This window comes from Lepidochelys kempii, chromosome 24, assembly GCF_965140265.1.
Source record: "Lepidochelys kempii isolate rLepKem1 chromosome 24, rLepKem1.hap2, whole genome shotgun sequence".
Classification (NCBI taxonomy): Eukaryota; Metazoa; Chordata; order Testudines; family Cheloniidae; genus Lepidochelys; species Lepidochelys kempii.
In genome coordinates this window covers 2,932,957-2,958,864 of record NC_133279.1, presented here as the reverse complement: position 1 = coordinate 2,958,864, position 25,908 = coordinate 2,932,957, and the positions used below count along the sequence as shown (strand labels likewise).

Genomic DNA, 25,908 nt, shown 5'->3' with positions numbered 1-25,908 from the left:
TGGCCTCAAGGGCTGAGAGAGATGGTGAACGGTGTCCTATTTGTCCTATCTCGGGGACTCTCCTTCTGCCCCTCCACCCCCATGAACAGGATACAGTTCTGCGGGGACCTAAAATCCTATTTTCGACGTCTCTGACTCAAGGAATATTTCCAACACACCTCTGAACAATATACTAACCCACAGAGAGCTTCCTACCAAGACTACAAAAAGAAGGATTCTAGGTGGACTCCTCCTCAAGGTCAAAACAACAGACTGGTCTTCTACATAGAGTGCTTCCGCCGATGTGCACGGACTGAAATTGTGGAAAAGCAGCATCACTTGCCCCATAACCTCAGCCGTGCAGAACACAATGCCATCCACAGCCTCAGAAACAACTCCGACATCATAATCAAAAAGGCTGACAAAGGAGGTGCTGTTGTCATCATGAATAGGTCGGAATATGAACAAGAGGCTGCTCGGCAGCTCTCCAACACCACTTTCTACAAGCCATTACCCTCTGATCCCACTGAGGGTTACCAAAAGAAACTACAGCATTTGCTCAAGAAACTCCCTGAAAAAGCACAAGAACAAATCCGCACAGACACACCCCTGGAACCCCGACCTGGGGTATTCTATCTACTCCCCAAGATCCATAAACCTGGAAATCCTGGGCGTCCCATCATCTCAGGCATTGGCACCCTGACAGCAGGATTGTCTGGCTATGTAGACTCCCTCCTCAGGCCCTACGCTACCAGCACTCCCAGCTACCTTCGAGACACCACTGACTTCCTGAGGAAACTACAATCCATCGGTGATCTTCCTGAAAACACCATCCTGGCCACTATGGATGTAGAAGCCCTCCACACCAAAATTCCACACAAAGATGGAGTACAAGCCGTCAAGAACACTATCCCCGATAATGTCACGGCTGACCTGGTGGCTGAACTTTGTGACTTTGTGCTTACCCATAACTATTTCACATTTGGGGACAATGTATACCTTCAGATCAGCGGCACTGCTATGGGTACCCGCATGGCCCCACTGCATGCCAACATTTTTATGGCTGACTTAGAACAACGCTTCCTCAGCTCTCATCCCCTAACGCCCCTACTCTACTTGCGCTATATTGATGACATCTTCATCATCTGGACCCATGGAAAAGAAGCCCTTGAGGAATTCCACCATGATTTCAACAATTTCCATCCCACCATCAACCTCAGCCTGGACCAGTCCACACAAGAGATCCACTTCCTGGACACTACAGTGCTAATAAGCGATGGTCACATAAACACCACCCTATACCGGAAACCTACTGACCGCTATACTTACCTACATGCCTCCAGCTTTCACCCTGACCACACCACACGATCCATTGTCTACAGCCAAGCTCTACAATACAACTGCATTTGCTCCAACCCCTCAGACAGAGACGACACCTACAAGATCTCTATCAAGCATTCTTACAACTACAATACCCACCTGGGAAAGTGAAGAAACAGATTGACAGAGCCAGAAGAGTTCCCAGAAGTCACCTACTACAGGACAGGCCCAACAAAGAAAATAACAGAACGCCACTAGCCATCACCTTCAGCCCCCAACTAAAACCCCTCCAACGCATCATCAAGGATCTACAACCTACCCTGAGGGGCGACCCATCACTCTCACAGATCTTGGGAGACAGGCCAGTCCTTGCTTACAGACAGCCCCCCAACCTGAAGCAAATATTCACCAGCAACCACACACCACATCACAGAACCACTAACCCAGGAACCTATCCTTGCAACAAAGCCCGTTGCCAACTGTGCCCACATATCTATTCAGGGGACACCATCACAGGGCCTAATAACATCAGCCACACTATCAGAGGCTCGTTCACCTGCACATCCACCAATGTGATATATGCCATCATGTGCCAGCAATGCCCCTCTGCCATGTACATTGGTCAAACTGGACAGTCTCTACGTAAAAGAATAAATGGACACAAATCAGACATCAAGAATTATAACATTCGAAAACCAGTCGGAGAACACTTCAGTCTCTCTGGTCACTCGATTACAGACCTAAAAGTTGCAATTCTTCAACAAAAAAAACTTCAGAAACAGACTCCAACCAGAGACTGTTGCATTGGAATTAATTTGCAAACTGGATACAATTAACTTAGGCTTGACTAGAGACTGGGAGTGGATGGGTCATTACACAAAGTAAAACTATTTCCCCATGTTTATTCCCCCCACCCCCCCACTGTTCCTCAGACGTTCTTGTCAACTGCTGGAAATGGCCCACCTTGATTATCACTACAAACGGTTCCCCCCCACACCCTCCTGCTGGTAACAGCTCACCTTAAGTGCTCACTCTGGTTACAGTGTGTATGGTCACACCCATTGTTTCATGTTCTCTATGTATATACATCTCCCCACTGTATTTTCCACTGCATGCATCCGATGAAGTGAGCTGTAGCTCACGAAAGCTTATGCTCAAATAAATTGGTTAGTCTCTAAGGTGCCACAAGTCCTCCTGTTCTTTTTGGTGTTGTTAGAGTCCCCGAAAGGCCTGGCGCTGAACAGAGAACGAGAGAGACGGTGTCTGGTCTGCGAGCCCAGCAGAGGGCACTGCAGACTCAGAGCAGAGAGTCGGCCCCCCAGGGAGTACTAGCCACACCTGCTAACCAAGTCACAGCAGAGGTCCATAGGGATGCAGCAGGGGCTGCTGAGACTCAAGCCAGGGCTGTCAGAAACAGGGAAGATGGGGCGGGGGGGGGGGATGTGCTTTGGGCTAGACTGGAGGAGAGGTCCCCTTCCTCCCCCAAAAAACAAATAGATGAGGTAAGGTCAGATCCTGCTCAAATTGATGCCCCATTGGCCTCGATGGGGCATGCAGGGGCGTGTGTCAGCAGAGAATCAGTGTGTGTGTGTAATTCCAGCGTGTGTGTGTGAGTGTGAGTCAGTTGCCATCTCCAGCTAATCCTTCCCGCTCCCCCGCGGGACGGAGGCAGGGAGATGTGCAGACAATGCCGCTCGATGAAGGCATTTGATTTTCACCAGAATTTCCCCTGAAAGTGTATTGTCTTCAAAAAAGTCTTTTTTTTTCATATAAAGAAACCATCTGTTTTTAGTAAAAAACAAAACAAAAAACAACTGGCTTATAGCAAAACCCCGTTCTGTTTCTGAAAATAAAAAAATAAGGGACATAAATGTTCTTGTTTTTTGGGTTTTAGTATAAAAAAAATGCACCCCAAAACCCCTCTGCAAATTTGGTGGGCAAACTTGCATTTTTCTGCAGAACTCTTCTTTGGGGAGAAAAGTCATTTTGCATAAAACTCACTTTTCACTACAAAACTCTCAGCCAGCTCTCGGCAGGAGGGGCCCGGCTCAGCCCTCCCTCATTACCCAGCTGCATTAACCAACATGCACAATCCTTGCCACAAGGGAGCCCAATCTTGGACTAGCTCCTCCTGGGCTGGGGGCATGGGGGGACAGCGGAGCATGGCAGCGGGCGAGGGGACTATACCGAGGAAGACACTGATCATGCTCCCCTCCCACCACCAAGATGGGAAGAGGCACTTTTGCTGCCCACCCTGGCTCTCCTGATTCAGCACAAAGACAAATCTGCTCCGTGCTGGCCCCAGATCCTGGACAGAGTCCCTGGTTGCAGGGAAACTGAGGCAGAGCTTCAGGGTGAAGAGCATGGTCCTGGATGCTTAGTAAGACCCCCCCCCCCCCCGACTGTTGCCATGCAGCAGCCCACGGCCCATGTCAGGCGATAAGCGCTGGGGAGATCATAAAGTGGATGTCCTTGGAAGCGGCACACAAAATGCCAAACCTCCATCCCCAGGGCACAGCCCACTGCACCCAGAGCCCACTGTGGGAGGGTGGAGGAGACGGGGTTCCTCTCTGAGCTCCCATTCCCTCTCCCCGGTCCTGTCTGTGCTGGGTGGGAACCTGGTCGATTTGCACCTTTCATTCTCAGCTGGGGTGGGGGGGCCCAGATCCCGACGGCACTGCGACTGGCTGGGAGCAAACAATCCTGGGCATGCACCCGGCTTCTCCTGGGGAGGCTGCACATTCACATGCCTGGTGTTCTGAGCCCCCGCACGGGGGGCCAGAGCCTCCTCTAGGTGCGGCGGAGGGATACGGAGGGGGAGAAAGCACGAGGCTGTCCCCTCGTCTCAGGCTGTGATGTGCCGACCGGCAAGCCAACACACAGATGCGCACGCTGTTGCAAACACATATGTGTGGGGACACGTGCATGGATGCACGATAGACCTGCAAGCGCACAGACAGACAGACAGACAGACACACTTCAGAATGCTTATGGACGAGGGCTGGGCAGGAGTTTGTCCAGCAAATTGCCAGCCAGGAATGCTGCTTTGTCAAACCCAAGACTTTGCAAACACTGAAAAGTGTCCGTTTGGTCTCTCGTTTCCTTCGGTCCAGGATGGAATTTCTGGTCAAAATGAGAGGGAGAGAGCCCTCTCCCCTCCCCTGCTCCTGTTCAACGTCGACGAGTCAAGAGCCTAGTGATCAGGGCACGCTCCTGGGACATCATCAGGTTCCAGTCCCTGCTCTGGCTACTCGGACTCTCCTGTTGGAGGTTGTCCTACCACCACCTACCTGGTCTGCTGTTGCCTCGGTTTCCCTTTCTTGGGCTTGCCAGTAACTTCACCATAGGTTTTCACGGGTTGTGTTACGGCCCTTCTTGGATGCTGGGTTTATTAACCAAGCTCACTAGGAAACCCCAGAACTTCCTCCTAGCTGACAGCTGCACCCCCAGCCCTGCGCCTGGGGGAGTCTCTCTGTATAGGGCAGCTCTCGCATCCTTCCAGCTCCGTTGAGCCTCTGCCCACTCCCTGTCCAGCAGCAACTCCTAACACATCTTCCTGTGCTCTCCACAGGCCCCTGCTTTATCTTCACCCCAGAGGCCTGATTTTAGCCAGGTGTCCAGCCTGCTCTGGGACTTTGCTCATTGTCTCCACCTGGGGAGGTGAGCTAAGTGGGTCACAGGTGGGGCCGGGCCCATCGCTCCCTAAAAGGCTAGTCCCCCTGTGCCAGAGCTGTTCCCCTTCATGTAAATAATGAAATATTCAGTGGGTCAGCGAAAGAATGAGAGACTCCGTAGCCCCGCGGTTTTCAAGCACTCGCCTGGGGGAGACCCAGGTTTGAGTCCCGGCTTGGAACAGAGACTTGAGCCTGTGTTTCCACATCCTGGCTGATGGCACGACTCACAGCGCTGCCAGCTGCCCTGGGGTGCTCTTGCTTTCATGCTTTTCCCCAGAAAATGCCAAGAGGTCTCCGCTCTCCGCTCTGGTCTGGACCAACATGAAAACAAACATCAAACACTCAGTGGTTTTCATGAAGCGGAATTCTGGTTTTCCAGCCAGCCCTCAGCCAGACACAGAAATATGTGTATGTACACACCCTCCTGCAGACATCCACACACACAGAAGTACCCTCCCCTCCTGTATATATATGCAAGTCCAGCCATGCTCTCACGGATCCACAAGCCATAGGACAAGAGTGTGTGGACTGCAGGGAAAATCCTGTGTGTGATCTGAAAAGGCGGCAACATCTCCCCTCTCTCCAGCATTGTAGGATGCAGCCCAGAGGACCCCTGTTAAAGATTCTGCCCCGAGGATCCACACTGCGGTGTGCAAACGGTGTGAGCTAATGGGTACTGCAGGGGACTCGGTGTCAGGAGCTCTGGGTTTTGCCAGTGACCTACAGGGTGATTTTTGCATCAGTCATTTCCGCCTCCCAGCCCTGGTCCACCTTGTCTCTTTGGGGCAGGGACTGTTTCTCACTATGTGTATGTACAGCACCTAGTACAATGGGGATCTGATCTCAGCGGAGGCCTTGGGTGCTATTGTAATCTGGATAATAACAGCACAGGGCAATCCCGGTTTATGGACAGAATTACCAGCAGATTTTCATCCCATGTCTGAATAGTGGAGAGCCCAGAATTGACCTGCCTTTTGGATGGTGGAAAACCAAGAGGGGAGCTGACTTTTGGAAGGAGTTGAATTTGTCTGGTGTGCTTTATATACTGTGAAATGAGCTGGCATCAGGCAATTCTTAGGTACCACAGTGACGGGTGCTAGAGACAACCTTCGAGTACACACAAGAGACACTGTCGGTGGGAGGAGAGATGCTACCCAGTCAATGGTGGACTGTGCTTTTGAGTGGCTGGACCCCAAAATCTTTTTATTTACTTATTAATTATTACCATTATTATTATTTTCTCTGGAGTCTGGACCTTGACTATACTGTGACCAAGAAATTTTGACCTTGACAAAAAGTAATTGGCTACTCCTGTGCTAGACTGACATACTAGAGCGGGGAGGAAGGAGAGAGACTGTGGATGGACACATAGATAAAAACCAGACAGGTTATAACAGATAGGTAATAACCTTACAGGTCAGATAGATACATACGTAGATAACCATTTTAAAGATCAGACAGACAGACAGCCCCTTATGATATTAGATAGATAGATGGGGTGTATAGGTATAGATAGAGAGATAGAGAGATAGATAGGTAGATAGAGCGGGTGTCTGGGGTTAGATAGATAGATAGATAGATAGATAGATAGATAGATAGATAGAGCGGATGTCTGGGGATAGATAGATAGATAGATAGATAGATAGATAGATAGATAGATTAGATAGAGGGGGTGTATGTAGATAGATAGATAATCCCCGTCTGATATTAGACAGACAGACAGATAATCCTCTTGTGGTGACAGAGAGATGGACAGATTCCCCCCCTTATGATAGTCGAGCAAGAGAAATTGATTTGAGCCCAGTGCAAAACTTTCTAATACACTGAAAAGTGAACAAGAAGCAAAATTGTCTTTTTTTTCGCATTGGCAAACGAACACTTAAGTGAGGGCCATTGCCCCAGTCTGTGGGAGGAGACATCAAGGCCAGAGCCAGGGTCTAAATTAGCATGAAGTGTTTCCATTGTGCGCTGCACAATGCGGACCATATGTCAGGGACTTGGCTGGCAGGGCGGGTAACAAAGGGCACCACAGCCGGTTGGGAAATAGCGACAGAATGTTCACACTTTTGTAACGTGATTAATCTGTCGGTTCTCACGTCGGGCTGCCCCGGGAAAGGGCCTGTTCTCTCCTGCGCAGCCCGGGAGGAGACAGCATCCACCGCCCCTTGCCCCAGTTAATTGAGAGGCCTTGGGACGGAGAGACAGAGTTTACGTCCGGGGCAGGCTCCCAGGGAAAGGCTGGAGGCAGATCGGAGAACCTAGCTTGAGTCTGTGCCAGGATGAGGGAGGTCCGGAGTCGGAGCCAGCATTGGAACACAGGCCCAGAAAGGGGAAGTGACGCGCCCCAGGTCCCGTGGAGTCAGAGTAGGAATAAAACTCTCATTAGACCCCACTCCCCTCCTAGACCTGATGACAGAACCCAGGAGTCCTGATGCCAAGCCCCCAGCTCTAACTATTAGGCCTCACTCTCCTCCCCCCCAAACCAGGAACGGAACCCAGGAGTCCTGATGCCAAGCGCCCCAGCTCTAACTATTAGGCCTCACTCTCGTCCCCCCAAACCAGGAACGGAACCCAGGAGTCCTGATGCCAAGCGCCCCAACTCTAACGATTAGGCCTCACTCTCCTCCCCCCCCAAACCAGGAATGGAACCCAGGAGTCCTGATGCCAAGCCCCCAGCTCTAACTATTAGGCCTCACTCTCCTCCCCCCCAAACCAGGAACGGAACCCAGGAGTCCTGATGCCAAGCCTTATACTCTAACCATAGACCCCTGCGTGGGCTGGAGCTGATGCTGATGAGGGATATGGCCGCACTTGCCCCGAGGGTACATCTACCCTGCCGCGGGCAGTGAGCCTCTGAGCCCGGGCGGCGGCAGGGCTCGTGTGAGTGCACTGAGAAGAGCTCTGTGGACACTGCGGCACTGCCAGAAGCTTGGGCTAGTCACTGAGTTCAAGCCCACCTTACCCCCCGCCTCCCTGACCCTCCGCTGATGCTGCCATAGCCCCTTGGTTATTTTTCACATGCTAGCACAAGCCCCCCTAACCCAAAGCTGTGCCCCTGAGCTGGGAGACAGACGCTGAGAGGCTGCACACAACCCAGATCTGCTAGCTGCCTTTTTTTCCCTTTCCCTTCATTAATGCATGGCCAAGCTTGGCCTGTGTCCAATCTCTGCCCCGGGGACCTGGCTGTAACCCTTGGGCAATCGCAGGCTTATGGAGGTATAGGGGAGGTCTTGCCAGGACAGAGCCGTCACCGTCTCTCTGTGTTTCCCTCCCCCCACCAAGCTTTTTATTTCCCCTTTAATGTATCCCGCGGAGCCGAGGCCAATCGATTACGTAAAGAAATTTGGAGCAAGTCAACGAACAGCTGCAACTTGTCCCGCGGGGACCCGTCCGTCAGAGGACAGGGACGAAGGGCGAGGAGCAGCACGCTCTCTTCCCCGCTTTCACCAGAGGGGCCCAGAGGGACGGAGGTGGGCGTTTGTGACCCTGGAGCCCCTCGGTACTAGCTGGCAGAGGCCCACCCCATTGTAACGCCTCTCAGGCCTGACACACTCATCACCCCCAACACACTGCTGCCATAACAGGTACCTAAAAAGTGTCATGTAAGGTGTCATATGCAAACTGGTGATGCGCTGGTCCCAAAAACCACTGCATGACGTGTGTGCGGGTTGTGTACCAAGAGATATAGATGTCTGCTGCAGATGTGTTCTTAAGGGTGTATTTGAGGCAGTGCATAAGCCCAGCCTGCCCTAGACAAAGGAATGTGTATTTACCTGCTTGACTGCCTTGATTACAGGCAGAGAACAATGAAAGTACATTTATATATAAGGTAAACAAAGCCATCAAGCTAACAAGCGAAGACGATCACAACCGGGGGTGGAATCTGCACTGCAGGAAGATTTCCTGGCTCTTGAGGCAGAGACGATGGACTCTGGGTAATACAAGGGGAGCAAAAAGGCATTTTCATGATAATCACTTAGGGGACAGAGGGGACAGCACCCTCTGAGTCGGGGAAAGTTGTATCCCCGAGTCTGGAAGGTTTTATGGGGCAGTTGCATGTGATTTGGGGGATCACTTTGGCTCAGATTCCCCCTCCCCCGTTGCTTCCATTCCTGCAGCTGTCACGGTGCCCCAGACTGGGAGGGGATCTTTCTTTGCTGCTGAGCAGCTCTGGGGTACGGAAGGACTGATCCACAGGGCTCTCAGTCGCTTTGCTCAACATGCCCTTCCTCTTCCTCTTCTGCCTCCTGCTTCCCAAAGTAGCTGGTCCCTGCTCTGAGCGTGCAGTGTGGAGCCTCCAAGGGGAAGCACCGGGGCTGGGGGCGGTGTTGGCGATATAAGGGGTCGTGGAGGGGCCACTACATGCCTCATCTCACTCCCCTGGAGGGGCGGGTTCCCCCTTCCCTCTCCCACTGGTTGGACCTTTCCTTGTGTCTGTTCCAACGAATTCTTTTAAAGCCTTGAGCTCACTGGGGTTGTTCGGGTTCAAAGGCCCCCGGGAGATTCTAGAGCTGCTGCAGTGCCGGGCAGGGGTGGGAGTCAGACGTGGAGGGAGACGGGGGTGCCGGGTTTTTTGAGTGTGTCTGTCCCTGCCCTGCCCTCCCCACTCCCAGTTCAGGGTCTCCCTGACGCTCCTGAGCTGTCCCAGTTTCTGAACCGTGGGGAAGGAAGAGCATGTGGGGCAGAGGGTGAGAATGGGCTGGCCCCATGACCCGTCTAGCCCGCTCCCACCGGTGCTTCAGGGCCTGGTGCTGATACGCCCTCCCTTCCCCTTTGTCTCCCACTTTGGGGGAGGTGATTTTGTCGTATAGGAACATAGGTTTGCTGCACCCAATCAGACCATCGGTCCAGCAGCACACCCACCCATGGGACTCAACACAGGACAGAGGAAGGCTGGTCCAGTTGTTAGGATGCTAGCCTTGGTCTTCGGAGACCTGGCTCCAGTTCCCGGCTCTGCTGCGGACTCCCTGTGTAACCCTGGGCCAATCACTTAGCTTCTTTCTCGGTGCCTCGGTTTCCCCATCTGTACAATGCCCAGATGCTACAGTGATGGGGGGAGGGGCAGAGAAGTACCATAAACAGGTGATGCTTCAGAGGGAGACAAAATTCCCACAATTATGGTAGAAATAGGCCTGCAACAGAACCCCAGAAACCCTCTGTGAGCCCTCCAGTTCCGATCCAGGTTCAAGGTGTGGGCCCATCTCGACTCATGATGCACCTGGACCCTGTGTGAGCCGGCGTCTTGCCACGTTGGATCAGCGCCCTCTGCCAGTTGTGTGTAGCAGGAGGAAAATCCATGCCCCCTGCTGTGATCATTTCATGTGAATCTCGGAGCATGAGATTCGATTACCTGCCAGTCTTAACAGGCGTAGCTGCAACCGGCCATTACTGCTCGCAAAATGACCCAGCTGCAAAAGGAAAGAGAAGACGGCGATACTAAGAAAGAAAGAAAGAAAGAAAGAAAGAAAGAAAGAAAGAAAGAAAGAAAGAAAGAAAGAAAGAAAGAGGGAAGAGTCTTTTTTCCAAAGCCGAGATCTCTCTTTTTCTGTGGCACAGTTTAATTCCATTCCCCATCTCTCCGACTTTCTTAGGCAATAATAAATAATAAATCATCACACATTCTAAACAGCCAAGACACACACACACACACAAGGGCATGTTATTTACAAAGGATTATTTTCCCCTCCACAGTTGTTTTTCACTTCTTTTTTTTTTTTAAAAGTGCACAAACCCACAAATAAATAGCAACATTTATCAATAAATTAATTCAATAAATAGCCTTGTGGCACAGAGACGTGACTGATGAGTGAAGGAGGTGGCGGGTCAGCCCTGCTCTCCCCGTCCATCCGCTTCCCCTGCTGAACTGCGTGTGGATGGGAAATCCGTCCCTGTCTTCACTGTTCATAATGCCCTGCCATCCAGGGATCTCAAAGCACATGGCGGACGTTCGCTGACGAGTTTGCATGAGGCCGAGGTAGGTAGCATTCTCCCTGTTTATACAAAGCGGGAAACTGAGGCAGAGAGGAGGGAAGTGGCTCACCCCAGTGAATCAGCGGCAGAGCTGGGAACAGAGCCCAAAAGACCTGATTAGAACAGTGTGTTGGGAAAAAAACCCTCTTTTCATCAGTTTTGTCCACTGAATTTCATCTGAACCCTCAAATGGAACTGGAAAGGTTCAGCTATAGTGACTGTGGTGAAATGCCTAGAGAGACAGATAGACATAAGATCATAGACAGATAGACACAGAGCGGGAGGGTGGATATGTAGATAAAAAGATATGTATTGTGATAGATGGATAGAGATGGGTGTGTCTGAGGATAGACAGACAGATAGATTAGATGGAGGAGTATGGAGATAGATGATAGATAGACAGATCGATAGATAGATGGGTGTGTATGGAGACAGATAGATGTGTATGGCGATTGACGATAAATAGATGTTCTGTCCCTGTAGACCCGTAGCCACAGGAATGATCCCACTGAAGCCAATATATCGGTGGATTTTTGCAGGCTCAGACCCATAAAGTTCATGCTTGTTTACTCGTCAGCGCCAGCTCTTTTCGATTGGCGGCAGGCCCCGGGTTTTGTTTACAGTTCGCTCATGCAGCGATCGGATTGGTCAAACACCATTTCTCTTTGCTTCTAACGTCTACCAATCAGATTCTCTTTCTCCGACAATAACCGAGGCTTGGCTTTGCCATTGGAAAGGGGGGACGGATTTGCTCAGCTGGGCGGCTGGGGTTGGGTCCTAGGGAAGTGCAGGGCACCGCCTGACCCCCAGGGCTGGGGCCAGGACTCCCAGGAGGGGACTAGAGAGAGATCCTGCTCTGTGCAACAGCTTCAGTGGGGGGCTGGAATCCCCCACTGACTGCGGATGCCTTCACTTGGCCTGCTTCTCTGCTCCTGATTTACAACAGGGAGCATGAGAAGACAAGCAGCCCCATAGGTCAACGGCTTGGGTTGAGCTCGTCACAGCTGCCTGTGGGGTTTGGTCACCCAGTTCCCATTCATTTAGCCCCGTGGTTGTCATTTGCACCAGTGCAAACTGGGAGCACAGATCCCTCTAAGGTGGAGCTGCCCCAGCGCAAACCCATCGCAGATCATAGTTTACACTAGGGAGGCCCTGGATAAACTGCACTGGTGAAAACTGTGCTCTGTTGGGGTAAATTGTGTCTCACGAAGGGGTTAAAACTAGTGACTGGAATCCCAGTGGAGGCGAGGCCTGACACCTGCTTTGAAAGGGGGTTAATGACAACACAAGGTGCATGACAAACGAGAGTCAGAGTCGAGGCCTGAAGCCCTAAGAGAGGTGTGAATTAACTACTCCCATTCACTGCAACAGGATGTTCACTCTGGAGGCTAATGATGGCAATGTAGAGGTCAGCCTTACTTATTCACTGTGCACTGATCATTACAGCAGACAAATCCAGTTGTCTGAGATTGTTGGTGTAGTTTGGAATTGTATCTGGAGCTTGAGTAGAGAGTCACCACATTTTCCCCAGTTTGACCCCTCTTACTAGGGGCATCTATTTTGGGAAACATGAAACAGCCTTAGGGACCAGAGCCTGCTGCCATCAAACACTCACTGGGCTTGATTGCCTGTTGTCCACCTTGTCCAGTCACTTATACCCGTGCAAAGCAGGTGCAAAACACTCCTGAGTCAGGATGGGCACCATTCACACTCACTTTGCACCAGTATAAACAACAGCAGGACGATGGAGATTGGAGCCTATTAACTGCAATGGGAGCAAACTCTGACCTTTGGGATGCTGAAGTGGGAACTGTATTGGGAGATTGAGATCCGGTCTTTGTGGTAGTTGGAGAAGGGATGGGGTCATGACAGAGGACAAGGTTTATGCCTTCCATTTTTGCCGCATGTTTGGTATTTCTTTTCAGGGCAGGAAAAGCCGGGAGTCCTGCGGCTGTGCAAGGAATGCCAGAGCTCACAGGGGGTCAAGCTCCCTTCCTTGTCTGCCTAGATCTGGGGGGTGCCGGGGGCGTCAGCTCAGGTGGCGTGGCAGCCCCTCGAGACAGGGCCTTTTGGGAGCCCAGTATATGGTGCCAGCTGGGAGAAACGCAGCCAACAGAAAAAAGGCCTGAAATGTTCCTGCTGTTGGCACTTCACCAATCCAGGCCATGCCTCAGGTAGAAGAAAGAGCAGAGAGACACATGGGCTAGATCCCAGGGCTGTTGGTGCTGCTGTGGCTTGGATGTCCAGCTCGGGGTTCCAGTAAGAGATGGAGCAGACAGATGGATGGAGGGGTGGACAGACATGGGCTCGGAGCCTCAAGATGTCCCGGATGTGATTCAGGTAGCAGCTAGACAGATAGATGGATGTAGGCTTGGTGGCTCAGATGACCAATAGGAGATGTAGCAGAAACATTGACAGATACGTAGGCTCGGTGGCTCAGACTCCAGCAAGTAGTCAGGTAGGATATATGGTAAATGCATGGACAGACAGACAGAGATGGGCTTGGTGGCTCACACGTCTGACAGGATATGGAGAGAAATACGGACAGACAGATGGACAATCATTGGCTCAGACATCCAGCACGTGGTTCAGGTAGGAGATGCAGCAGACAGATGGACGTAGGCTCAGTGGCTCAGACGTCCAGCATGTGGTTCAGGTAGATGTAGCAGACAGATGGATGTGGGCTTGGTGGCTCAGACGTCCAGCAAGTGGTTCAGGTAGGAGATGTAGCAGAAAGATGGACAGATGAATGTGGGCTCTGTGGCTCAGACATCTAGCACGTGGGTCAGGTGGGAGATGTAGCAGAGAGACGGGGGCTCAGCGGCTCTGATGTCCAGCACGTGGGTCAGGTGGGAGATGTAGCAGACAGACGGACAGAGAGACGGGGGCTCAGTGGCTCTGATGTCCAGCACGTGGGTCAGGTCGGAGATGTAGCAGACAGACGGACAGAGGGACAGGGGCTCAGCGGCTCTGATGTCCAGCATGTGGGTCAGGTGGGAGATGTAGCAGACAGACAGACAGAGGGACGGGGGCTCGGCGGCTCAGACGTCCAGCACGCAGGTCAGGTCGGAGATGTAGCAGACAGACGGACAGAGGGACGGGGGCTCAGCGGCTCAGACGTCCAGCATGTGGGTCAGGTCGGAGATGTAGCAGACAGACGGACAGAGGGACGGGGGCTCGGCGGCTCAGACGTCCAGCACGCAGGTCAGGTCAGAGATGTAGCAGACAGACGGACAGACGGACGTGGGCTCGGTGGCTCAGACGTCCAGCACGTGGTTCAGGTAGGAAATGTAGCAGATGGCCAGCCTGAGGATCTCAATCTTGGAGAGCTTCTTGTCAGGGGGCAGGGTGGGCAGCAGCTTGCGCAGCTCAGCGAAGGCCATGTTGAAAGCCTCGACGCGGATGCGCTCCCGCGTGGCGTGGGCTGTCCGATACTTAGCCGTGGCACGCCGCCGCCGCCGCCGCTCCTCTCGGCTCAGGTGCTGCAGGTCCTTTTTCAGAGCCTCGCCCGGCTCAGCTAGCCGGGACTGGGCACACAAGCCGATGCCGCCGGCCTCCTCCACTCCGGCCCCACGGCCACCGCCCCCACCACAGTCGCTAAAGACTGACTCTGTCTCTGAGTGAGACGGGGGCACGTCGATTTCCGTCTGGTCTGAATTGAGCATCATCTTTTCAAAGGATGGATGGATAGATAGACAGATGGGTGTGTATCGGGATAGATAGATAGAGGGGGTGTCTGGAGATAGATAGATAGATAGATAGATAGATAGATAGATAGATAGATAGATAGATAGATAGATAGATAGAGGGGATGTCTGGAGATAGATAGATAGATAGATAGATAGATAGATAGATAGATAGATAGATAGATAGATAGATAGATTTCCAAAATAAAATTGCTCTGCTTCTAATATTTTGTTCTCTGGTTCACATGATCATCATCAAAAAAAAAAAAAACCTTCCAAGGAAATTTCAAAGCTGATTCCTCTCTCCAGGGAATTAGTCACACGACCAACAATCTTCCAAATAAATAATTTAAATAAATTTCCAATAAATATATAAATTAAATAAATAAATCTCTCCTCTATGTGCGCGAGTCGATTGCAGGGCCTGTCTTCGGCACGCTGTGCAACGTGGTTTTCCTTCTTCAGATGTTAGTCTCTACAAATGCTTCCAAAGTGCTCTGGAAAACAGAAACAAAAGAGTTCTCACTAACTTTCTGCTCCCACTTAACAAAGAGAAAGAAAGCAAGCAAGAAAGAAAGTAAGTTTAATTCTTCTGTCCCTTTAGGACCAGCAAACAGTTCCAGTCACAAGCCAGCAAAGCATTCTTTCCCAGTGCAGAAAACGGACACAGCTCAACCCAGCAATGGCTGCCAGCAATGTGGGTGGGGGGCAGGGACTCAGGGGCTGCAGCAGCCCGTGGCTGCAGGGAAAGGCCCAGAGGGGGAGCCTGTGGAGAGGCTGTGGGACTAGATGGAAGCCGTTTCTCCTGGCTCTCTGGAGAGATGACAGGTGGTGGATTGGAGCGAGCGGGGAAAAGACAGACTGCGGGGGTGGGGGGGGGCTTATTGTATATTAAATGAGCCCGTATGTCATGGATTCTGGCACCCCAGACATATGGAACCCAACACAGCTGCTTTGCTTGACGTGTCCAAATGGAAGTTGGCTCCCTGCTCCCCCCGGGACTCTGCATGCAGGCCAGGAACACTGGCTCTCTGTCTCCCCCCCCTCCGCTGCCTTCACAGCCGTGCTCTGCAGAGCCCCGGTCGCACACAGATGCTTCCAAAGCAGGGACTGTGGGTCTGGGGAAAGGGCAGGCCGGGCCTGACCCACCCCCTCCCAACCAGGCTGAGACAGAACCGGGCAAGGGGCAGAGCCGGAGGGGAAAGGGAAACAAAGTTTGGAGTGAGTGGAATGAAGAGGGGTTAGAAAGAAAGAGCTAGAGAGAGCTGTCACTGCTAGCGGAAACTGTACACTGGATAGACAGATAGATAGATAGAGGGGGTGTCTGGGGATAGATAGATAGATAGATAGATGTGTATAAAATATTATTCTTGTATAACATCTTTTGCACATGGCAAGATGCTTTCAAATTCTAACAAGCCATATGATTATAAGAAACTGAAACGAATGGGTGAATAAACAGAATGGATAAACAGAGGCAATGAAATGAAAGAAATATTCTGAGTCAGACTTTAAAAGACTGACATGTACAGACACAGCCTCATGAATGTGTAGAAATGCACCCGGAGAAAGACATTTGCAAACACACACAGGGAAACTCACAGGTATATACACAGAAATTTGTACACACAAAAATACACTCCGAAAATCACACACAGAGAAATTAACCCACACAAAACCCACAACATATGTACACAGTAATTCACCTACACGCTCACACACACACACACAGCATCACGCACATGAGAAACACAGACGCAATAATTCATCCAAACAGGCATGTGCACACAACACACACACAAATTCATATACACAAAACCACACACATATACACACACAGTAATTCGCCCACACACGTGTGCACACACAGAGAGAGAAATACATATACAGAGCCAAACTCACACAAATGTACACAGAGACGCACACAGAGACACACACACTTACACTGCAATCTGGGGAACACCTGTCAAATATGTTACCTAGAAATCTTGTACCAAATAAAATAAAAATCCAGAAAGCAAATTATTTCATTCATCCTGCACATTTTAATTAAAAACAAATTAAAAGTTATTCTAGCGAAGGTCGAGGGTTCGGGGAGCAAAGATGGAACCATTTTCGGGTGGAACTGCTTTCGGGCACTGCTTGTAGCTGGATCCAATGCCCCCTTCTCCCTCAAAGCTCTGAGCTTTGCACCCTGAAGTGTGTGTGATGGGGGAGGAGCTGGGGGACCCTGATCTGGGAGGAAGGGGAAACAGGGAGCACACAGAACCCCTGCAATGGTGGGAGATTGGGGAGCGTTGCTGGGACTCTCTAGAATAGAGGGGGCCAGGAGAAGGACACCCAGAGAGCTTGTGGGGTCGGGCTGGAGAGAAGCAGGGATCCCCTGGGTTGTGCAATGAGCTACAAACTGTGCAATCCACTCGTAACTTACCCTCCTTATGGCAAGGCCCAGAAGCTTCCGTTCAGGTGTCAATCAAGAAGGCCCCAATCCAGCTGAGCGCGTCGGCATGTGTTTAAATTCTGTGTGTGTCTGTCCCATCACCAGTGTGCGCTGTGCCTGTCTAATTCAACACCCAAAAAACCCCTCTCAATTTGACTTCTCCAAAGTTAAGTGAGTATCCATTCTGTTTTCTCTTCCATTTCCCTACCTCCCCTTCTCTCTCTCTCCGCTGCTCTCCCATTCCTGTTTTCTCAAGGATGTTCCCACAGAACTAGCATCCCCGATCTCCCACTTCTAAGCCCGAGAGGGGAGACCAGAACCCCTCCCTCCCCACTTGGCCTTGGAAGCAGTGTGTTGGGAGAGTGAGTAATAGCTAGGGAAGGGCTGTGTGCAGCAGGGGCAGCCGGGAGCTGCTTTTCCTTCCCGAGCGCTTGGGCACACATGGAGCGAGACATGGTCCCTGCCCCAAAGAGTTCACATTCCTGGCTCACAATTGCTGTCCATGGAGAGCTGCAGCATCACCAAGCCACGGGAGCAGGTAGGGTTCCCCGGATGGCTGTGCTTACATCCCTGGACAGCAGTACCGAGCTTAGAGGGAGCTGGTGCTTCACTCTTCTGCCTCGGGCAAGGGCTGTGTTCCTTGCAGCCAGGTCTCTGCAGCCCCTGAGAGCAGCTGCCTGGCTTTGGTGGACTCATGCTGGATTGGCGCCCGTAACACTTGTCTGTCAAACCTACGTCCCTTTCTAACCATGCCCCGCGCTCCCCGGGACCGTGGACTTTGATGCCCTGGGACTGCCCCACCGCTCGCTTAGGCCAGTTGGACACCAGCATCAGTGTGCTGAAGACAGCGGGCGGGATTGTCTGTCGCCCTGTGCCTCGCACCCTGTGCAAAGCAGGGGGGCCCAGCGCTTGCTCTGAGCTGGTGTGAGTGACTGCACAAGGTGCACGGTGATGGTGAAGTGAGGCTGCAGTGAAGCCTGGCTCTGTTGCTCCTGCACAGGGGTGAATGGGTGAGGACACAAATATGGGGGGTTCATTTGCTGTGGGGCAAGTGGGGCTTTTGCCCCCTCCCCAGACTGTCCATAGGTCTAGATGCTCCACTGTTCTACCCCCCCGATGTTGCAGGATATAATATAACCACATACAACGTTCCATACGCTGACACACCTCCCTCCCCTTCCACAATTTAATGGTTTGACGACGTCCCTGACGCAGGCCTTGCTTTAAACACCCAGCCCCAGCCCCAAACCCAGGGGAGGCGATTAATGAAAAAGGAGTGGCCAATAGGATCTGGGGTGGGGGCAGGGTACGCCACCTCCACCTCCCTGACCCCACCCCAGAATAATCACCAGCCACATTTCCAGGAGCGCTGGCCCTGTCCTCACTTGCCAACCCTCTGCATGGAACCCGCGAGATGGGAATCAAGTTGACCGGGCCAGGTTCTGAGTGAGTGTAAATTGCCATAGCGCCATCCAAGTCAGTGGAATTACACCCAATTACACCAGCCAAGGGTCTGGCCCTTTGTTATTATAGTGAGATGACTAGCAAGACAGGCCTCTGGGTGTGAACGCCAGGCAGGGACAATGATTTATACCCCTGGGGCTCAACGCAGGAGCCTTAATCAAGTCCTGACTCACGGGACTCCCAGGATTGCTCGCATGAGTACAGGTTGCAGAATTGGGTCTAAACAGCTTCCTTTCCCTACTGCCTGCTTGTCTGAGCTACTCCATCCTGCAAGCCCCTGATGCTTTACGCCGGTGACTTTCCCTCTTGGGAGATTTTCACTTCTCTCTGCAATAAACGCAAACTGAGTGTTCCGGTCGATTTAGCTGCTGCAAAAGCCTGGGTTGAGAACCCCTCGCCCTGGGAAGTGGGGCAGGAGCCAGCTGTCACATTCAATGACCATTAAAATCTAAAACAAAATTCTGACCAAAGAACCTTTTTTCCCCTTTCCAGAATCTCCCTGCGTGGCCCTTTCCCTGCCTCCGAGTGCAGTGTCACCGAATGCAGCCCGTGACTGCTTGTGACAGGCACCACGACCCTGGACAGCCAAAGCTGTGTATCTGGACTCAGGACCCCCTCCCCCCGCCAGCCTAGGAGTATGGGGTGTTTGGATCTAAGGTTTCTTTTGTAGAGCCCTCACAACACCCAAAAAACCCCTCTCGACTTCTCCAAAGTTAAGTGAGTGTGTGTGTGCCAAAGGTTATATCAAAGGGCTAACAGAGGGTGGGTGGGGAAATTCTCTGTCTTGAATATTGTCCTTCTAAATTTATATGGAATGATCTATCTATCCCCCATACACCCATCTATCTATCTATCTATCTATCTATCTATCTATCTATCTATCTATCTATCTATCTATCTATCTATCTATCTATCTATCTATCCCCAGACACCCCTTCTATCTATCTATCTATCTATCTATCTATCTATCTATCTATCTATCTATCTATCTATCTATCTATCTATCCCCAGACACCCCTTCTATCTATCTATCTATCTATCTATCTATCTATCTATCTATCTATCTATCTATCTATCTATCTATCTATCTATCTATCTATCCCCAGACACCCCTTCTATCTATCTATCTATCTATCTATCTATCTATCTATCTATCTATCTATCTATCTATCTATCTATCTATCTATCTATCCCCAGACACCCCTTCTATCTATCTATCTATCTATCTATCTATCTATCTATCTATCTATCTATCTATCTATCTATCTATCCCCAGACACCCCTTCTATCTATCTATCTATCTATCTATCTATCTATCTATCTATCTATCTATCTATCTATCTATCACCATAGTATGTCACCACCTGGTACCTCAGCAATGAATCTGATCGCAATCTATCAGTGTATCTCTAATGCCCACCTCACCCCGTCTCAAGCAATTGCCTTACCCCTAACCGGACGACATCCTCAATCTCTGAAGTTCCTCTGGCTTTTCTCTGCTTGCAGGACGAAGCCCGAATAATCCCAGCCCTGAGGATCTGGTTGGCTCGTTCGTTCATTGACGGGGAAGAAAGTTTCCCCTCTGCGTGCTCAGACTCCTGCACTGATGGATGGGCCCGGGGAGGGGAGTGATCCTGTCATTGGGGCCCAGACATGCGGAGGTGCAAACGGGCTGCTACACATTTATATGGACATACCTTGAAGCATGCGGCCCATACACTATATATACACACACCCAAGCTAGCATGCTGCCTCCCACCCCAGGCTTCCTATTGGCCACTCCAGTGCTCCCCCTCATAAATATTAAAAGAAGCAGAGGGGATCCCATTGGCTGGGAGGGAAGTTAAAGCCCCCCTGGGAGGGGAGGTGGGGTTGGATGTGGTCCTGCAGGGAAGAAGGAGGTAGTGGGGTGGGGAGGGAGAAGGAGACATCTGTTCACCATGCATATTTCATAAAGGAGAAATAGAGAGACTGGGGTGGGGGGAGTGTGACAGGGGGAGAGGGAGAGAGAAACAAACAGAGACCTCTCCTCTGCATGGGGGTGGGCCAGAGGGGACAGTGCTTGGAACAGAAACTGAACGGATAATGCTGCGTTCACAGAGACTGGCCACCCGGCAGAACCTGGCCTGAGGATTCACTCCGACAGACAGTCGGTGTGAAGTACTGAGCGGGCCTTTGTGCATATGTGTGCGTGTACGTTTACGCGTGTGTGTTTGTGCATATGCTTGTGTGTGTGTGCCTGAGTTGGTGTGTGCGCATGTGAGTTTGTACGTTGTGTTTTTTTGTGCGAGGGTGTGCGGGTGTGTAAGGCAGGCAAGCACAGGATGTTGATGTGCCTCACACACAACTCAAGGCTCCCATTAGCATCAGTGGAGGATTGATTTTAAAGCACGTGTATAGATTTTGAAAGTTTGATGGGGTAAGAAAGCCAGCCAGCCAGCCAGCCAGCCGTTCCTAACATACAAATATCCATACGACATGTTCACAAGTGCTTTAACAACACACTAGAATCTTTTGGGTGGTTAGATTAAGCCGCGTCCTCCCTGCCAGGCGGCCTGTCCTCTCCTCTTTCAGATCCCCCCTTTAAAATCTCATTTTAAATCCTTCCTACTTTGCTCTCAATACCAATAGTCTCTCCACAAACTCCCTTCCCTGGACTATCTACCTAACTAGCCCTGTATCATCTATCTAATCTATCTATCTATCTAGCCCCATACACACCCATCATCCATCTATCTATCTTGCAGCTCCCCAGTTTGCTGACTGGGAACATCCCTCCTTTCCCAGTCCCATCTCTTATTCCCCCTTCTTCCCCATTAGTGTCTGGGGTTTCCTTTCTACCCCCGCCCTCCTTTCCAGTCCCCACTCAGTGCACCCCAGGGGCTGGTTTCTCCTTGCTGCGGTGTCAGGAGGTGCCCAGGTGATGGGCACACACACCTGGGCAAGCTCCAGTCCGGGGCCCCGTCTTAGCAGATGGTCTCGGGGTTTGCAGGGAGAGGAGGGGAGGGCAGGGGAGGGATCAGGTGGTGGCGAGGAGCTTGCATCACCATTGCTATGGCACTGATTAAAAAACAATATCTGCCTAATGAGCTCGTGGCAACAGCACCTTGAAATTAACCCTCACATAGATACATGTGTGCACATCACCCCCCACCCATGCCCAGCTCTCTCTCTTTCACACACTCATGCGCTTACACAAACACATCGCCCCCTGTAACCATCACATACACACAAACATCACACCCATAAACATCACAGAGCTGTAGCTCACGAAAGCTCATGCTCAAATAAATTGGTTAGTTTCTAAGGTGCCACAAGTCCTCCTGTTCTTTTTGTAAATATCACAGACGCTCAACACCACCACACACTACACGCATGACACACCCAGTGCTTAAGTTGTGCCAGGGCTTGCCAGGGCTGAGCCCGGCACCTCTAGGCTCGGCAGTTCATAGCCCTGGCACCTCTGGGATTGCTGCATCTGTTATGAATGTAAAAAAATTGTTTGAGCCCGGCACCTCTTTTCTTACAAATTAAGCCCTGTCATCACCCCCGCAGGTCCATCACACACACACACAAACACTCTTCTCATGACCCACACCCACACCACATGCCCATCACACCCACACACACTCTCTGCCTGCTGCTGCCCGCACTCCCCTCTCCCCATGACTGATGGGCCACATACATATTTATTTATTTCTCTCTCTGCACTCCCTGCCCCTCCTGTTTGTGTCTCTCTTCCACCCCCAGGGGCCAGCGCCTCTCTCCCTGCCAGGATGCCAGCCGGGCCCTACCTATCTCTGCAGCTGATGGTGGGATGGTCTCTGGGCATCTTGCCCAGGCCCTGGGAGGAGGGGACGCAGGCAGCTAGCCTGGGATCTCACGCCTGCTCTGTTCTCGGCTTCCTGATAGCCCCAGGTCAGTGTCAGGGTCTCTCTACTTTGTGTTCTCTTTGGTGACTGCTTCCTCCAGGCCTTAGACAAACGTCCTGTGTAGCCGAGACCCAGTGGCCCGCCCCGAATTCTCACCGCCCAGAGCAAGGCACCCTGGGCTACCTAGCCACCCTGGGCTACCTACCCACACTGCACTGCGTTGCCACCCATGCAACGTCGCATCTCACCGTCGCACCTCAAAAGATACAAAGCCAGCTGCCTCAGAGGAGACCCTCCTAAGTTCTCAGGCAGCCTTTTGCTTACTTTGCCTCACTGTAAATCTCAACCATTATTGATGGAAATATTTTTCCGCCGGTTCGGGCGCGCGGGGCGAAATTGACGTTCACTGACAATTCCCCGATCAAAATCGGAGCCTTCCACGCCTGTTTCTACACCACTCTGCCCCAGGGCAGTGCAGATCACCGCTCCCATGGGCCGCCGGCTTGTTCAGTGCCATGGTTCTGGTACCAGTGAGCTGGGTGAGTTTGGTGCTGGGGTTTGTCACGGGGCAGTAGGCCCCTGTGAGTAGAACCGGGCCCATCCCGTCTGGAGCAGAACCGGTGAATCCAATTCCGCCACTTAAAGGGGCTGGGCTACACTTTGGCCTGTAGGCTGCTAGTGGCCAGGGAGGGGGAATTGATTGGGACAGGCTGTTCCTGCGGGGTGTGAGGTGGGAAGCCCCAGTGGTGGGTCCCCCTGGAGCAAGCGGCCAGCTGCCCAGGGCCATAGCCTAGAGAACTGGTCAGAACTGGGAAGCGGCCAGACGCCCTTCAGGGCCCGGAGATGAAACCAGAACGTTAGGACTGGGTTAAAAGATTGTGTTGCTGTTTGTTGACTTGCTTCTTTATGAAAATAAAGCTGCTTGCGAGAGATGGGGTGTGGCCGTGTGTATTTTGGAGCTGGGGAGAAGCTCCATGACGGGGTTTAAGCAGTGGCCTGGGACTCCGGAGAGCTGTGTTCAGGCCTTAGCTCTGCCCCAGACTGACTCCCTGTGTGACCATGAGCAAGCCACTTGCTCTTTCTGTGGCTAAGTTTCCCCGTTGGTCGATAAGATCCCTTCCTACGTTTGCCCTGCCTTTAGATTGTAAGCGCTTCAGGGTACAGACTGTTTCTCCAGCTGCGCCATGTCTGTCACAAGGGGGGCAGGGCCGGTAGGCGCTACTCTACTACAATGAGCAATCGTTTTCCAAGCTTAGGAGACCCTCTAGATAAAGTCCGTGGTTCAAGAGGAACTTGGCTTAGAGTGTCAGGGCTGAGTGCTACAAACCCACCAGCCTGCGAGGAAGGGGTTTCCACAGGATCAGGCCCTAGCTCTGACAGGGGGAATGAGACGGGGTCACTAAGGGGCACAGGGAAGGCGTTAGGTGTCTGAAGTAGAAGCTTGGGGCTTGTTTCTAGGATGGGTAAGGACTGGAGTCAGCTCCCAAGGGAGGCCGTGGGTCTCCCCGGCACTGGAGGTTTTTAAGAACAGGTAGGACAGACTCTGGACCAGGGCCTGCCTTTAGGCGGATGACCTCTCGAGGGCCCTTTCTGCCCGACATTGCTGGGATTGCACGGAACAGCTGCGCTGGGTCCAGCTCGTGAGGAACAGTTTAGGCTCCCCCGTGCAACGTGTGCTCATGCCAGATTCGAAATGAAGAACAACCGGGAAAGGGAAGAGAAGGTGCCCAACCCTCTATCGAATCTCAGACGAGGCCGGGCTTGGGCTCCGGGTGGCTGAAGATCTACAGGGCCCCCTGCTCCTAACGCTGAGTTTGCTTCCCTGGTAACGTTTCCAAGAGGGCGAAACCCTCCGGACCCTCGGAGAACTGCCCACCTCAACTGGCGGACATGGGGGCCGGGGATCAGCTGCAAAGATGGAGCCGCTGAGGTCAACTCTGGTACCACAAGCGGAGAGTGCTACCCTGGCCACCCCTGGGGCTGTGTGTGTGAGGGGGGCTCAGGGAGGTAGGAAAGAGGCAGCATTTGGCAGGAGATGAGGTGACATATTGTAGAAACCCACTGGGGACCCAAACTGGCTCGTGCTTGTCAGGGAGAGCAGACGGCTTTAACCCTTCAGGTGCTGGAGCGGATGCAAGCCTGACTTGCGGAGCTTTTTACGCTGCGACGCTGGAAACCTAAATCATTGCCTAGAGGCCTCAACAGAGATCAGGGCCCCTGTTGGGCTGGGTGCTGCGCAGAGACAGAGTAAGAGACAGTCCCTGCCACAAAAGGGCTCACACTCTATACAGGCAAGAAAGATAGACAGGCAGTGGGGGATAGGCAGAATTACTATCCCCATTTTACACAAGGGGAAACTGAGGCGTAGAGGAATGCAGGGACTTGCCCAAGGTCCCCCAGTGTCAGAGCTGCTAAGTCCTGCTCTGGTGCTTTAAACAGTAGCTCACCCTTCCTCTCTGGGGGCCCTCGCTTTTGTTTGCAAGTGTTTATGGTGCAGGCAAGTTAGCTCCTGCCCACGTAGGGGTGAGGGCTCCCTTAAGGCCCCTTGCCTTGTAGCACCGTGGGCACTGGATGACGAGGGGGCAATGGTACCTGGTTAGCCCAGTGAGGACCGCATGGCAGGGATGCGGCACTTGGCTCTCACATTTCCTTACAGCAGGCAAGTCGTCTCCTGCCTGGTGACTGACACCCCCCCTTCTCAGGTGCCTGCCAGGCGCCGGTGCATGGTGGTAGTCCTGGAGCACCTATCCCAGAGTGCTTAGTGCAACCGGGATGGCGGTTATGGCTGGAGCAAGGGGTGGCACAGACCTTGCTAGCAATGCTGCGGTGATCAGCCTGCGCCTTGGAGCACGAGGGCTGCTGGCCCCAACCGTAGCTCCTAGGGGGAGAGAGAATCAGGCCCTGAAGCTACCAACCTCCCAGGCCACAGGCAGTGGGGACAGCAACAGGCCTGCCTGTGAATTCACACCCAAGTTGGGGCTGGATTCACGTCCACGACACTGCTCCGAGATCCATGCAGTTACAGCAGGGGTGGGTTTGCTCTGCCCCTTCCGAGCAGCTCTCCCCCATCACCTTCTTCATCCTACCATCTGCCTCTCCCTGATTCTGCTCTCGGAGTGACCTGACCTCAGTGGGCTTACACCGGCACTGCTGATCAGAATCCAGCCCGGCCTCTCGCTCACTAGTGCCCAGAGTCTAACAGCTGCTGTCTCCTTCTCCCTTTCACCCTCAAATCTAGTCTGCGGGGTGTCTCTGGGTGGTAAAAGCCCAAGGGCCTAGGTGTGAGAGCCTCTTTCTCTTTGCCTGGCCCTAAATCCTGCGTGTGTGTGTGTGTGTGTTAACCTCCGTGTGTGCTTCTGAGAGTGTGTGTGTTAATGTCTCCAGATGTGTTGGTCTCTGTGTTTGCAGATGCATGTGTTTGTGCACCAGCGGTTTTGGGGGGTTGTGCAATCGCATGCGTGTGTGTGTATGACACACTAATATTTGTGGGGGGGAGTTGTGTG

At 52.2% G+C, this 25,908-nt stretch overlaps 1 protein-coding gene across 2 annotated transcripts; it reads right to left on the bottom strand.

Moving 5' to 3' along the window:
• Positions 1–10,516: 10,516 nt before the first annotated feature.
• NHLH1 (nescient helix-loop-helix 1) lies at positions 10,517–20,212 on the bottom strand. 2 transcript variants are annotated; one of them, XM_073323212.1, is made up of 3 exons: positions 19,982–20,212; positions 17,061–17,190; positions 10,517–15,126 (listed from the first exon to the last, which is right to left on the bottom strand). In XM_073323212.1, the coding sequence occupies exon 3, from the start codon at positions 14,609–14,611 to the stop codon at positions 14,201–14,203; it is 411 nt and encodes a 136-aa protein (XP_073179313.1). In that variant the 5' UTR covers positions 14,612–15,126; positions 17,061–17,190; positions 19,982–20,212; the 3' UTR covers positions 10,517–14,200. The 2 variants fall into 2 exon arrangements, with proteins under 2 accessions (XP_073179313.1, XP_073179314.1); XM_073323213.1 differs by lacking the exon at positions 17,061–17,190.
• Between the last annotated feature and the right edge of the window lie 5,696 nt (positions 20,213–25,908).

Bases quoted from the DNA above. Each gene is read 5' to 3' on its own strand.
- NHLH1 (XM_073323212.1), bottom strand. From the start codon at position 14,611: ATGATGCTCAATTCAGACCAGACGGAAATCGACGTGCCCCCGTCTCAC.